The sequence below is a fragment of the Dendropsophus ebraccatus genome, chromosome 13 (assembly GCF_027789765.1).
Source record: "Dendropsophus ebraccatus isolate aDenEbr1 chromosome 13, aDenEbr1.pat, whole genome shotgun sequence".
NCBI classification, from domain to species: domain Eukaryota; kingdom Metazoa; phylum Chordata; class Amphibia; order Anura; family Hylidae; genus Dendropsophus; species Dendropsophus ebraccatus.
The window spans coordinates 57,528,118-57,541,362 of record NC_091466.1 but is presented as its reverse complement, the minus strand read 5'-3'; the positions used below and the strand labels follow the sequence as shown (position 1 = coordinate 57,541,362).

Below are 13,245 nucleotides of genomic sequence, written 5' to 3'. Positions count from 1 at the left end.
CCAGGACTCCCTACGGCTTCATGCAACTTCTACAGCCACTGGAACTCAATTGCTGAACAATCGTGAGCATGCTCGAGTTGTGCTCATCTCTAGTCTGAGGATTTATCAAGACCCGCATTCTCGTATGCCGATCTTAAATTGGCCCTGTCCCCCATTTTCCCAGACAAATTCACTAGGAGGCACATGCCTCTTAGTAAATGCAGCCGGCCGGGCGCCCAACCCTGTGCCCAGTGTACCAAATCTACACCTGTTGCTAGCAGGCATAAATCATGACAAATGAGGTGTGTGCCCTCCGAGCCGCCCATCGGGTGAGTGGGAGAAATGGTAGGTGTACGCCAGGGAGAAGAGTGAATCAGTGCCTTCTCCCTGACGTACACCCCTGCTGGACCTTTCAAAAATGTCCCCCAAAATGTTGTTCCTTAGTACAGAGGGGCTATCACAGCAGACGCCTAGCTCCAGGGTCATTGCTGTCTAAGAGAAATAGGCTATACTCCAGTTGGCAAAAGAGGGCGAAATTGTATGGTCGAGCCGTGGGAAAACATTGCCTGGTCAGAGGCAATCTAAGCATTGTGGCCAACCATGGTCATCCCTTCATGGCAGCTGTTTGCCCTTTTGGTGAAGGGATTCTTTCAGGAGGGCAAAGTACTGTGCCATCATACAGTCATGGATTTGTTCTAGGAATAAGTAAGTTCTCATGGCCTTTACGGTCCCAAGATCTAAATCCTATAGAGCATCTCTGAGGTGGGGTAGAATGGCTGTTTAGAACCTGCCAATGTCTCCATGTAATGTATAGCAACTGCAGGAAGCTATTGGGTTCAATATAATATTTATAGAATGCCTCCAAGACTTACAGCAATTCTGAAAGCTAAAGAAGGTCCATGGATGGGGATAACAGGTTAATTGATTGGTGTCTCAACGCTGGGACCCATATTGATCTTTATAAAGGAAGAAAATGATCTTCATTCAATGTTCAGAAGCCGCCTAAAGAATGAATGGAGTGCTTAAAGAGGATGTACCACCAGGTACATCCTTTTTAACCTGAACTCACGGATCGAACGGCGCCGGCACGGGGAAGCCGATGCCGCGGTCCGTTTCTCGGAACCGACCGGTGCTCAAGCACTGGAGGTAAGCCGGCCCGCCCCCAGTGGTAGGGAACTCCCTCCCCTGTATGACGCAGCTCTCTTAGAATGAATGGAGCCGCGTCATACAGGGGAGGGAATTCCCTCCCACTGGGGGCAGCTCGGACGGCCTCCAGAGCTTGAGCACCGGCCGGTTCCGGTGCATAGAACGGCGCCGGGCACGGGAACCGGGCCTCGGTCCGGAAAACGGACTGCGGCACCGGCTTCCCGTACCGTCGCCGTTCGATCTGTGGGTTCAGGTTAAAGAGGATGTACCTGGTGGTACATCCTCTTTAAAAAGTTATAACAAGCTGATCAGTGCAGGTCTGACCACCGGGACCTCCATTATACCCTGTGCTTCATTCCTTCAGGAGGAAATTTTCCTCTATTCTCTTGATTTAGGTGCTACTCCGGTGACTTTTTACTTAATTCAAATCAATCAGTTTCAGAAAGTTATATAGATTTGTAATAAACTTCTATTTAAAAATCTCAAGTCTTCTGATACTCAGTAACTGCTGTATGTCCTGCAGGAAGTGGTGTATCATTTCCACTTTAACACATTGCTCTCTGCTGCCACCCCTGTGTGAGACAGGAACTGTCCAGAGCAGGAGAGGTTTTCTATGGAGATTTGCTACTGCTCTGGACAGTTCCTGTCACGGACAGAGGTGGCAGCAGAGAGCAGTGTGTCAGACTGGAAAGAATGCACCACTTACAGCAGCTAATAACTACTGGGAGATTTTTGAGAAAACTTGAGATTTTTAAATAGTAGTAAATTACAAATCTATATAACTTTTTGAAACCATTTAATTTGAAGGAAAAAAAATAGTTAGAACTACAACTCTCATCATGCCTGGACAGCCAAAGCTAAAGCTTTGGCTGTCCAGGCATGATGGGAGTTGTAGTTTTACAACAGCTGGAGAGACAAGGTTCCCTACCCCTGGATTAGACATTATAGTTTGGTGAACACTAGAGATGAGCGAGTAGTGAAATATTCAACTTTCGAGAATTCAAATCGAATAGGCACCGATATTTGACTATTCGAACGAGTATTCGATCCCATTATAGTCTATGGGAAAACAATTCTCAGCACTTGGAAATCAAAATTCGACCACTTGGAGGCCCCAAAGTCCCCCATGAAACCTCCCTAAACGATGCAAACACCTCCGGAATGACACTGGGACATCAGGGGGAGCGTGCCTGGGTGCACTTAACACCCCAAAATCACAGTATAATGCCACTCTCTGCAGTTGGGAAGGAAAAATGTTTGCGAACGCTTTACGAACATTTATGGCAATGTTCACACATTTCGTTCATATTTCTTGCGCAGCGTTACGTACATTATTCCAATGAGCGTCATGTTATTTGCACGTATCTCGCATAATGCTGTACGAAGGTTACTGAAACAGTGTGTATGACGTGCCTTTTTCTGGGCTACTGGAACAATATGTATTACGTGCCTTTTACTGGGCTACTGAAACAGTATATATCAGGTGCCCTTAGTGGGCTACTGGAACAGTATGTATAACGCGCCCTTAGTGGTGTTAAACAGGGACACTATAGGTCACTTGTACACACAGGCTACTGGAATGAATCCACCTTCTGATGCTGCTGTTATATCATCTATTTCTTAGCACTTAGTGCTTTTGGTCAGAGATGACTTTTTCGCTGGATCTTAGCCCTGAAAAGGACTTTTGGGTTCTGTAGTAATCCTGCCTAACCAAAACGCTACTAAAACCTCTCTCTCCCTGCTCCAAGATCTTTCCCTGGCTAGGTTGAAAGCTCATCTGCGGTCGAGAGGCGGGAGCCAAGTATTTAAGATTCGAGGTCATGTGGTTCAGCCATCCAATGAGGCTAGACGCTGTTTTCGCGCTGCGTGCGTACTCCCAGGGTCCCTCACTGCCTCCCTGCATGGTGATTGGATTTTAAAAAAGCGCCAACTGCGATGGGAGGGCTTTCGAATGTTTCCCGCGTATTCGCCACACTACTTGATTGAATTCGAATCTTTCGAATACCGCAATATTCGATCGAATACCATCTCGATCGAATCTTATTCGCTCATCTCTAGAGAGCACCAATAGCGCTTGACCCTCCTCTTTCTATGGGTGCCAAGTCTATGGCTCCTTACATCTTTATGGCTGTATAGGGTTTTATACAGTTGTGAGAACTAAGGGTCATTTAGTCCTATTCTAATCCCACAAAACCATTTCCAATAGACAATAGAGATGTAACAATCCTTAGAAAGAACAGCTGCATTATATGCATCACTTTATATAATACATAAGTGGAATGGAGCTGGAAGACTGGATGTGTATTACACGCTCCCACGTGAGGACGCCAGGCTGCATTGTGCCGAGCCTGAAATGATATTCCACAATGTAACTCACTTATAAAGGTGTCCGGGTCAATACAATTTTCTTGTCTCCTTATAAAAGAACGTCCGATTTATGATGACTCAGCGAGAGAACAACATGCCGAAGGCTTCATTCACAATGGTGTCAACACTTTTGTTTTTGCATGATGCGTGACAGATCTGTTTTACAATCAGTCTTGATAGATTCTGTTGACTAACAATGGATCCTTCTGTTTTTTTCCCTTTGAATATTAGGACAGGTATAATAGCGCCGGAGACAACACTGTTCCTTCAGAGACAACAGGTATCTGACGTAATGAAACAACAATGCCAGTGTGAATAGAATGCAATGCTGCTTTCCGGTTTCCCCCAGATCTAGTGGATGCCAGGGTGTGGATTGTTATTTGCCACCATAAGGCCCTATAAGGGTCCATTTACACAGAAAGATCATCTGACAGATTATCTGCCAAAGATTTGAAGCCAAAGCCAGAAACAGACTATAAACAGAGATCAGGTCATAAAGGAAAGCCTGAGATTTCTCCTCTTTTCAAATCCACTCCTGGCTTTGGCTTCAAATCTTTTGCAGAGAATCTGTTAGATAATCTTTCTGTGTAAAAGGACCCTAACACAGAACAATTATCGGCTGATATTGGTCGATAATCGTTCCGTGTAATAGAAGGCAACGATCAGCCGACATGAACGATGTTGGCTGATCATTGCTGTCATTTCTCTTTTAACATGTTACCATGCTGTCGCTCCATGGAATAGGAGCGGCGGCAGCGGACCGCCTCTATCCTCTATGGGAGGCCCGGATGATCTAGGCCTTCCCCCGTACTCACTATTACACGTGCCGGCAGCAAGAGGGGAACAAGGAGTAAGCGAGCGCTGACAGCGCTGGTTTGCTCCTCACAGTAGTCCCGTGTAATAGGGGCTTTAGGCTATGTCCTCACAACATACTTTTTATTAAAAGAACGGACACTGTTTTCAGTTTACTCAACGGCCGTTCTTTTCATAATGCTATGATTTGCATCGAAGTCAATGCATTGTTTCACACAATGTATTGAACAACGCCCGTTGTTTGCCACCGCTGACGAATTAATGATCATGTCATTTATCTCCTGCCATTGTCCATAGACTTCAAGGCAATTAAATTTCATGTGAAACAACGGCCATTTGTTTTGAGTGCCTGTTGTTTTTGAGGCTGTGTTACCACAACGTCTTTTTTTCATCTTGGCGCCAAAATATGCCAGTTTTATAAAAATTATGGCTATAATTTGCATAAAACTGGTGCATTTTGGTGAAAACAAAATGCTGCAAAATGCCCCAAAAGAAAACATTGTGGGAACATAGCCTAAGGTCACAACCACACAACGTCTTTCTTGGCCATTTGGCATCTGTTTTTCTGGACGGCCGTCATTTTGCACCCAAATAACAGCTATTATTTCATAACAGCCACTATTGCACAAACAAAGGCCCTTGTTTTGAAATAATGGTCATTATTTGGGACAAAATGACGGCTGTCCAGAAAAACAGATCGGAAAAACAGTCAAATGGCCAAATAAAGACATTGCGTGGTTGAGCCTCAGGCTATGTTCACTTATTTTTGGATGGACGTTGTTTTGAGGCACGAATACGGCCATATTTTGAAAATTATAGCTGTAATTATTCAAATATGACCAAATTTTGGCCTTAAAATGACAGCTGTCCAAAAATACAAAAAAGACCTTGTGTGAACATAGCCTAATGACAACCTGTGTGTTCAGGCTAATAGTAGATTTTCTTAGAAGACAGACATGTTATGTTTTTCTTGTTTTTATATACAGTACTCCCTGTGTGGTATCCCACCATGGGTGTTCTTTTCTCTTGTACACCAGTCGCAAAAGCTCCTTACTCAAGGTTAAGTGGTGATGTAGCACACTTTAAAGTTTTGCCACTAGATGTCAGTACTTTATATGTTTGCTCTTATGTACTGCACAGCTAAAGTTAGCAATGGGTTACTGTTTTATGTGTACCATGTGCTTTTGCTGACCTATATGAGATGCTCTCTACTTCTTTCTCTTGCACACATTCCTTTCCACCACTCACAGGGTACCTTGCTTAGCCCCTGTAGAAAGTTACTCGGTGGGAGAAGGTTTAGTGTCACACACTGAGCAGATGTCCCTGCTGTAGCCAAGCCAGGACCTGGCTCTGCCAGGACCCTCGCCCGGGACAAGTCAGTTCAGTTCAGTCTGGTTGAGTCTAAGACACGAGTGTGGTCAGATGCAACTAAAGACACTTTGTTCTTTCAGTACTTATACTATATCTACTATGCAGTGCTAAACACTACAAAGGGAGAAGAGTCTGGGAACATCCTAGCCCACGCCGTGAACCAGTGTAAAAAAATGCAGCACAGTATCCTGATACACAAGAGGAACTAGCCTGTATAGGACAAAGCTACCAGAAGGTCTATGTATCCTATCTCGCAGTGCAGGTAACTGGGACGCCCTGGGAACTTAGCTTCACCCAGGTAACCAAGGCTTGCATCACCCTAAGAGGACGAGTCACTCGACACTGTAGGGCAGAAGATGGTCAGACTTTAGTCTACACACGGGTACAAGCAACTTCTCACTTGCAAGTATTCTCTTCAGTTCCGGCAGAGTAGGTTGCTACATTGGGTTGGGACTCCTTTGACAAACTCCTCTTCGCTACTCTATTCTACTTTCAACTCTTCAAGCACCGCTACAACTACCTCTACTCCACTTCTTCAAGCATCTTCTCAGCACAAACGAGTTCAAGCACTAAAGTCTGTGTAAAGATTTATCTATTTGCTGCAAAAGTGTTTTGTACTATCGAGACTGTACAGTAAAGCTGTTTTATTTTTATATCACTGGGACTCGGCCATCCTTTCCTCTGCACTGGCACCTATACACACTAGCCGCGCACCTTGGGTTATTTTTCCCCTTTTCTGTAGGTGGCGGTACCGATAGTCCGGGTGGGTCAATTGCCACTCAGGACTACCGTGCCAAGAGCCCAAGGGACTCATCACAACCCGGTAGGTCACCGAACATTTCTGGGGAGTACAGCCAGCCACAACATAAAGCAGATACCAACATTACACCTGTGTGCTTATACCAACTCTGGCTGAACTGTACAACATCACTGACAATAACCATCAATCAGCGGTGGCGCACCACACTTATACCAAGGTTATCACTGATCACATATACACAGGATAGGTTGTAGGTATCTGATCAATGGGATCTGACCATGAGACCCTCAATGCTCATGATAACGGGAATTCCTTGAAGTAAGAGTATTCATATTCAACATATATACATCTACAATAAGAAATGAAAACTGAACTTCAGTAACAAGGTAGTAGCAATCCGCCGTGCTGTTTAGCCACAGGCTACTGTAGACCTAGAAATATTCAAGAAGACTTTTAAAATGTTTGTCTCGAAAAGAGACATAAAATGCTTTTGGAAACCATATTTGATCAAAAAAATGTAGAATTACATGGAACCCATTTAAAAGGAGTCTGTTGGCTCCGTAACATGCTATAAGTGCCAGACATTGTTGGATAACTCATAGGGTAAAAATACCAATAATATCTGTCTCCTATCTGATAACTTTCCAAACTTACAAAATCACGTTTCTCTCCTGATTTCAAGTCCAGGAGGTGGAGGCAAACATATTCTTTCAAATTAACTGGTTTCAGAAAGTTATGAAGATTTGTAATTTACTTCTATTTGAAAATCTCAAGCTGCTGCTGTATGTCCTGCAGGAAGTGGTGTATTCTTTCCAGTCTGATACAGTGCTCTCTGCTGCCACCTCTGTCTGTGCCAGGAGCTATCCAACGTGGAAGATGTTTTCTATGGTGATCCCTAGTGCTCTGAGAAGTTCCTGTCACATACAAAGATGGCAGAAGAGAGCTCGGACAGTGCTCGGGAATAGACTGCTGCCGTATTTGGGAACCGGGTGGCTGTTCAAAAAAATAGCCAGCGCTGGTCTGTTCATGTAAAGAAAAACACAAAGCGATGTACCTAGCGGTACATTCGCTTTAACTCCCAGATTCCCCATTTGACCTCACAGGAGCATGACAACCTTTCCTGGCCTATGAAGTGTCGCATAGAGGAGTTATCCAGGTTTAGAAAAAAATTGAGAGGAGGTGGCTGAGGGAAACGACGTCCTCTCACCTCCCCGGTTCCATAGGCAGGTCCCGCATCGTGGCACTCCGGTCCCCGGTTCCTGGCCGCTTCCTGGTGTCCGACGCGGCCAGGAACCGGGCCAGGCCCGCGTCAAACACCAGGAAGCGGCCGGGAACAAGGGACCGGAGCGCCGCGATGCAGGACCCGCCGCTGGAACCGGGGAGGTGAGTGGACGTCGTTTCCCTCAGCCACCTCCTCCCCGGTCCCAGGGAAAAAATGCCCCACCACTGGAGTACCTCTTTAAGTCGGCCATACACATAAGTATAAAATCACATAAGCCTGCTGAGTTTGGCAGGACCAACAAACCATGTATGGAGGCCTTCCAACTCTTCCCCAATGGTGGATGTTGGCAAGAAAAAGATTGGGCAGTTGGATTTCAACATGTCTGATCCTTTTCTTCTGAAGGGAGATAAGCTGCCTTAAGCGATAACTGGCAGAACACATGCACGACCAAGAAGAGTGTCCATGCGTATAGGGCTTGGGGAGAGATGGCAAGTCATAGAATATGAACACATGCATGAATGGCTAAACCAAGTGTGCATATGTATAGGGGATTAGAAGATATAGCGGTAAACCTTATATACCTAATCTAGACTATAACCATATACATGGCTAAACTAAGTGTGCATGTATATCGGGGATTAGAAGACATAGCGGTTAGCCTTGTAGGGGGTTATCCAGTGCTACAAAAACATGGCCACTTTTCCCCCTACTGTTGTCTCTAGTTCAGGTGTGGTTTGCAATTAAGCTCCATTTACTTCAATGGAACGGAGTTTGAAAACCCCACCCAAACTGGAAACCCCTTTAATCTAGACTATAACCATATACATGGCTAAACCAAGTGTGCATGTGTATAGGGGATTAGAAGAGATAGCGGTCAGCCGCCTTATATACTTAATCTAGACTACTGTATATCCATTTACATGGCTAAGTGTGCATATGTATAGGGGATTAGAAGACCTAGCGGTTAGCCTTATATACCTAATCTAGACTATAACTATATACATGGCTAAACTAAGTGTGCATGTGTATAGGGGATTAGAAAACATAGTGGTCAGCCGCCTTATATACCTAATCTAGACTATAGCCATATACATGCATGGCTAAGTGTGCATGTATATAGGGAATTAGAAGAGATAACGGTCAGCCGCCTTATATACCTAATCTAGACTATATCCATTTACATAGCTAAACTAGGTGTGCATGTATATAGAGGATGCTAGTCCACATCAATCATAGAACATGAGACAGGTTTGCTATAAAATAAACTTTATAGGATATTACGGCATTATTACCCACACACATATATATGAATGAGAGTACTGAAGAGCTGCCTTGACTGTTGTATTATGGATTTATAGCTGGGAGCCTGATCAATGCCATACTGTCTCACTTCCATAGACCACAGTCAATCATGGCAATTTATTTCCTTTCCCAGAACATCCGTAAAACGTCCGTGCCATGATTTACAAACTAGGGAAAATTCCCCCTGACCATCAAGTGGAAAACTACAAATAAGTCAAATCAATGGACTTGCATATAAATTGCAGACGAGCGATAAATCCCGGGCTTCTGAGACAGCAGGAAAACAAGCAAGCGAGGGGGTGCACTCCTCGAAGGCTGCAGCATTTCCTATGGCCACCGAGGCGACCTAGGTGAAATATTTAACACTTTATAGACTGGAGCAGCATGCAGAACTTACCATATCATATACATTTAGTATCACCGGTTCATTGGCCATCGTGAAGCTGGTCAGTCCCTTAAGGTTTTGCCAAGATTGTAAATTCCTTCTTGTCAATGCTGCAATGGATTCGAGAAGAGAAGGAACCTTTTCGTTCTAGTTTTTTTTTGGCCAAAGTTATGCAAATATCAGGTTTTGTTCTCATGCTGTAGCCCTTGGGTATAGGTGGAGGGGTCGGCCAAGTAGAGGTGAGAGCCCCAAGTTCTAGGTTCTGCAATCCATAGTTCAGTACAATGGAATACTATGGAATCTGCTGCAATGCATTTAGCATCTGTATGCCGATGACCTTTCCAGTGCTTAAGGTTAGCTCGGCATTAAAAACCATGCTGCTTCTCCCTGCATTATCCAATCTACTCGGCATCAGTTGTGGAAAATAGCGAGCTGTTTATCTCCTCCGTCTGGCTCCCACCAGAGCACAGATTGCCGGGAGATTGTGTCTTGCATAAGGCAAGGATAGCATTAAATCAGATAGGCTTCCCGGGGATTTGTATCCAATGTTTAGCACCGGTCGTGGGAATACTGACAAATCGGAGAGCCCATGGTGCTGATGCTGATCAGGGAAAGAGACAACTCATGACATAGGATGGAAAGAGCTGACGGGGGAAGGTGCGGAGAAATCCAGGCAGCTTCACATCAGGAGTGTGACCCTTCTGGTGCTGGTGTAGTGCAGACAGCGTAGTAGCCATAAAAAATATAGGAACAGGATGACTTCATCTAAATAGAAGGGGGAGTTCTGGCTGTCTGCCTAATAGATGTGAATGGAAGCTGCAGGGAGGCAAGTTACATCATACAGCATCCCCAGGCCTCTAGAGATGGAGGAGGAACCATGAATAGTGCATGCGAGCCATTCATGAGTTCCCTCTTTATTAACTTCCCGCACATGGAATTCCCTAATGAGATTCCCTCAGCGAGAAGGATTCTAGATCGTCTGGGATGGGAGAGGAACATTAACCGCTTCTACGCCAGAAAATTTTGCAGTATAATTATCTGGTGGTTTATTCTAATTGGTGAATGGAACGAGAAGATGGAGAGTAATATCAAGTGACATTTCCAATATGTCATCTTTGGGGAAAGGATAATGATCTAATTATATTGGTGTTTTATATATATATATATATATATATATATATATATATATATATATAAATATATATATATACATACTGTGTGTGTGTATATATATATATATATATATATATATATATATATATATATATATATATATATATATATACACACATGTAGTACTATATGTTAGAAGCCTACCTGGCTGTAATAATAAAATATAGTAGTACAAGATATTTTTACACAAAGTCTAATATGCAAAATCTATATACACAGTAGGACAGGTCCCTCTATCTCATCTTCTCCAGCCTTTCATGTTTAGATGGTTGCTGGCAGCAGGGTTAAAGGGGAACTCTGGATAAGGAAAACTTATTTTCTATTAAAAGTACATTAAAAGTTATATAGATGTGTCTATATAATGTATTATCATATCTGTGCGGTTCTGCCACACTGGTAGCTGATAGAAATCCAGGAAGTGAAGAAAAATGGCCCCTGTGCCAATCTACATTGTCTCCTGCTCCCACTGCTCTCCCCCCTTAGGAGTCAAATATTCCATGCCTCTGTCTCACATTGTGTGTGTTTGCTGAGCACAGGCTGATGATGCAGACAGGGGGCAGGGTGTGATGTCACAGGAGGCTTTGCTGGATCCCCCAATCCCCTGAGTGATTGACCATCTCTGACCAGCCAGAAGCAGCTGCTGCAACTTCACTGATTGTGCAAAACTCTGCAGTGAAATTCAGGCTATGTTCACACATGTGGGAGTTTCATTGCAGCACTACAGCGTATTCACAAAAATGAAGTGGTGTATTCTTTCCAGTCTGACACAATGCTCTCTGCTGACATCTTTGTCGGAGACAGGGACTGTGCTGAGTTTTCTATGGGGATTTGCTGCTGCTCTGGACAGTTCCTGTCTCGGATAGAGGTGGCAGCAGAGAGCACTGTGTCAGACTGAAAAGAAAACAACATTTACATAATATTGTAGTAAAAGGTTTATGTGATGTTGCTGCCACATTTGATGCCACTGTGACCTTTAATGCTTCTATCATGTAAAAGGACCTTAAAGTGACTGTACCACCAGGCCCAGGTTGAAGCACTGGAGACAGGCCGACCCACCCTTAGTTGGAGGAAACCCCCGTCCCTCTATGATAGGGTTCCATTAATTCTAATAGAGTCACGTCATGGAGGGGCGGGGGTTTCTTCCCACTGGGGGTGGGTCGGCCTGTCTCCAGTGCTTCTGCCTGGGCCTGGTGGTACAGTCACTTTAAAAGCTTTGGAGGCACAGACAGATATATGAAAGGTACCATGCATCTCCTTGACCTAACAGCTATCTAACAGTGTTAGCAGTTTGGAGTCTGAATTGCAGGTGACAGATTAACCTAAAAAATGATTATTTATTTACATTCTGTGGCACTCCTGGCATCATATTTATACATAACAACAGGAGGTCCTAATATACAGCCAACACCTGTAAAACATGGAGTGGGCTCTATATGCCCTGATTGCCCAGCCAAGAAGTGTATGGGCAGTCACTAAGAGGTTAAAAGGGGTTTGCCACTATATAGTAAAATAGTTCAGTTTATAGTTTTACTGAGTGTATTCACTGTATATACCAGATGTGTCAAACTCGGGCTCTCTAGCTGTTTTAAATCTACAATTTACAGCTTTGGCTGTCCAGGCATGATGGGACTTGTAGTTTTGCAACAGCTGAAGGGCCTGAGTTTGACACCCCTGGTATATACTGACAGCAGCTCCCTGTGTACCTCATAGAGCTAAAATCAGACTTCCCTCCTCTAGGCTGGGCTGTCCTGCTCTTTGGCAAGTCTGTCCATTATATGGCTGACATGGAGGAGCACCACTGAGCCTGTATATTCTAATGGAGGACACTGGGGGGCGGGGCATGGTCACATGTTCCTCCATGCTCCTCCATCTTATGGACAGACTCACCACAGAACAGGGCAGCTCAGCCTGGAGGACGGGAGTCTGATTTTAGCTCTATGAGGTACACAGGGAGCTGTTGTCAGTATATACAGTGAGTACACCTACTAATACTGTATACTGAACTATTTTACTATAATGTGAACAACCCCTTTTAAGAATTATTTTCTGTTTGACCACCAGGCCATATCAATGTCACAGAGGCTTCCATCCTAGAGAAAGCAGGTGTAGTCATCTAACAGATCTCGCTAGAGACTGCGCCTATTTTAAGCATATTCCACTTTAATTATAAGGCAGAATGTGTTAGCTTCTCTCTCAGCCTTACATCAAGCTGAGCTGGTTGTGGTTTTAAATTACCAGTGCTTTGCAATCTGTTACTTATATGACTGCCGTTTCTGCAGGGAAATGGGAATGCAATATCTCTCCTCTTTCTTATCGGGAGACAAAGTCCTTTCTCCCATGCCAAATGGAAAACAAATCATAACTGTGCCGAGGACCTGAGCCAGCAGAGGATTGTCTTTCTCCAGAGTCATTTTTCATTTTTATTTAACCCATGATACACATACAGCACCCACACATAGAAAACCCATACACACTGTACTGAGCTTGTTATTTCTTACATTATATCACTACTTGTGGCCAGAGATGTATCCTGCTATTGCAAATATGTTTATATTGGCAAAAAAGAAACTGTGGCATTCACATGGGATGACAAACGCATCAAGTATTACTTCCTGTGTTCAGAAATCTGTGATTGGACTAAGTTGGTTGCTTATGAGATTTAACACAGAGATAGACCAGGATGGAATACAGGCAGTGGCGTAGCTACCATAGAGGCAAGGTGGGCAG

The 13,245-nt window shown here is 44.1% G+C and overlaps 1 protein-coding gene across 1 annotated transcript in view; it reads right to left on the bottom strand.

Annotated features, from left to right (window-relative positions):
* LOC138770850 (deubiquitinase DESI2-like) overlaps positions 1-10,038 on the bottom strand; it is a 96,675-nt gene extending 86,637 nt beyond the window's left edge. The window contains exon 1 of the mRNA XM_069950108.1: positions 9,358-10,038. Within this exon, the coding sequence (XP_069806209.1) occupies positions 9,358-9,396 (39 nt within the window). The 5' untranslated portion in view covers positions 9,397-10,038. The remainder of the gene's footprint in view (positions 1-9,357) is intronic.
* Between the last annotated feature and the right edge of the window lie 3,207 nt (positions 10,039-13,245).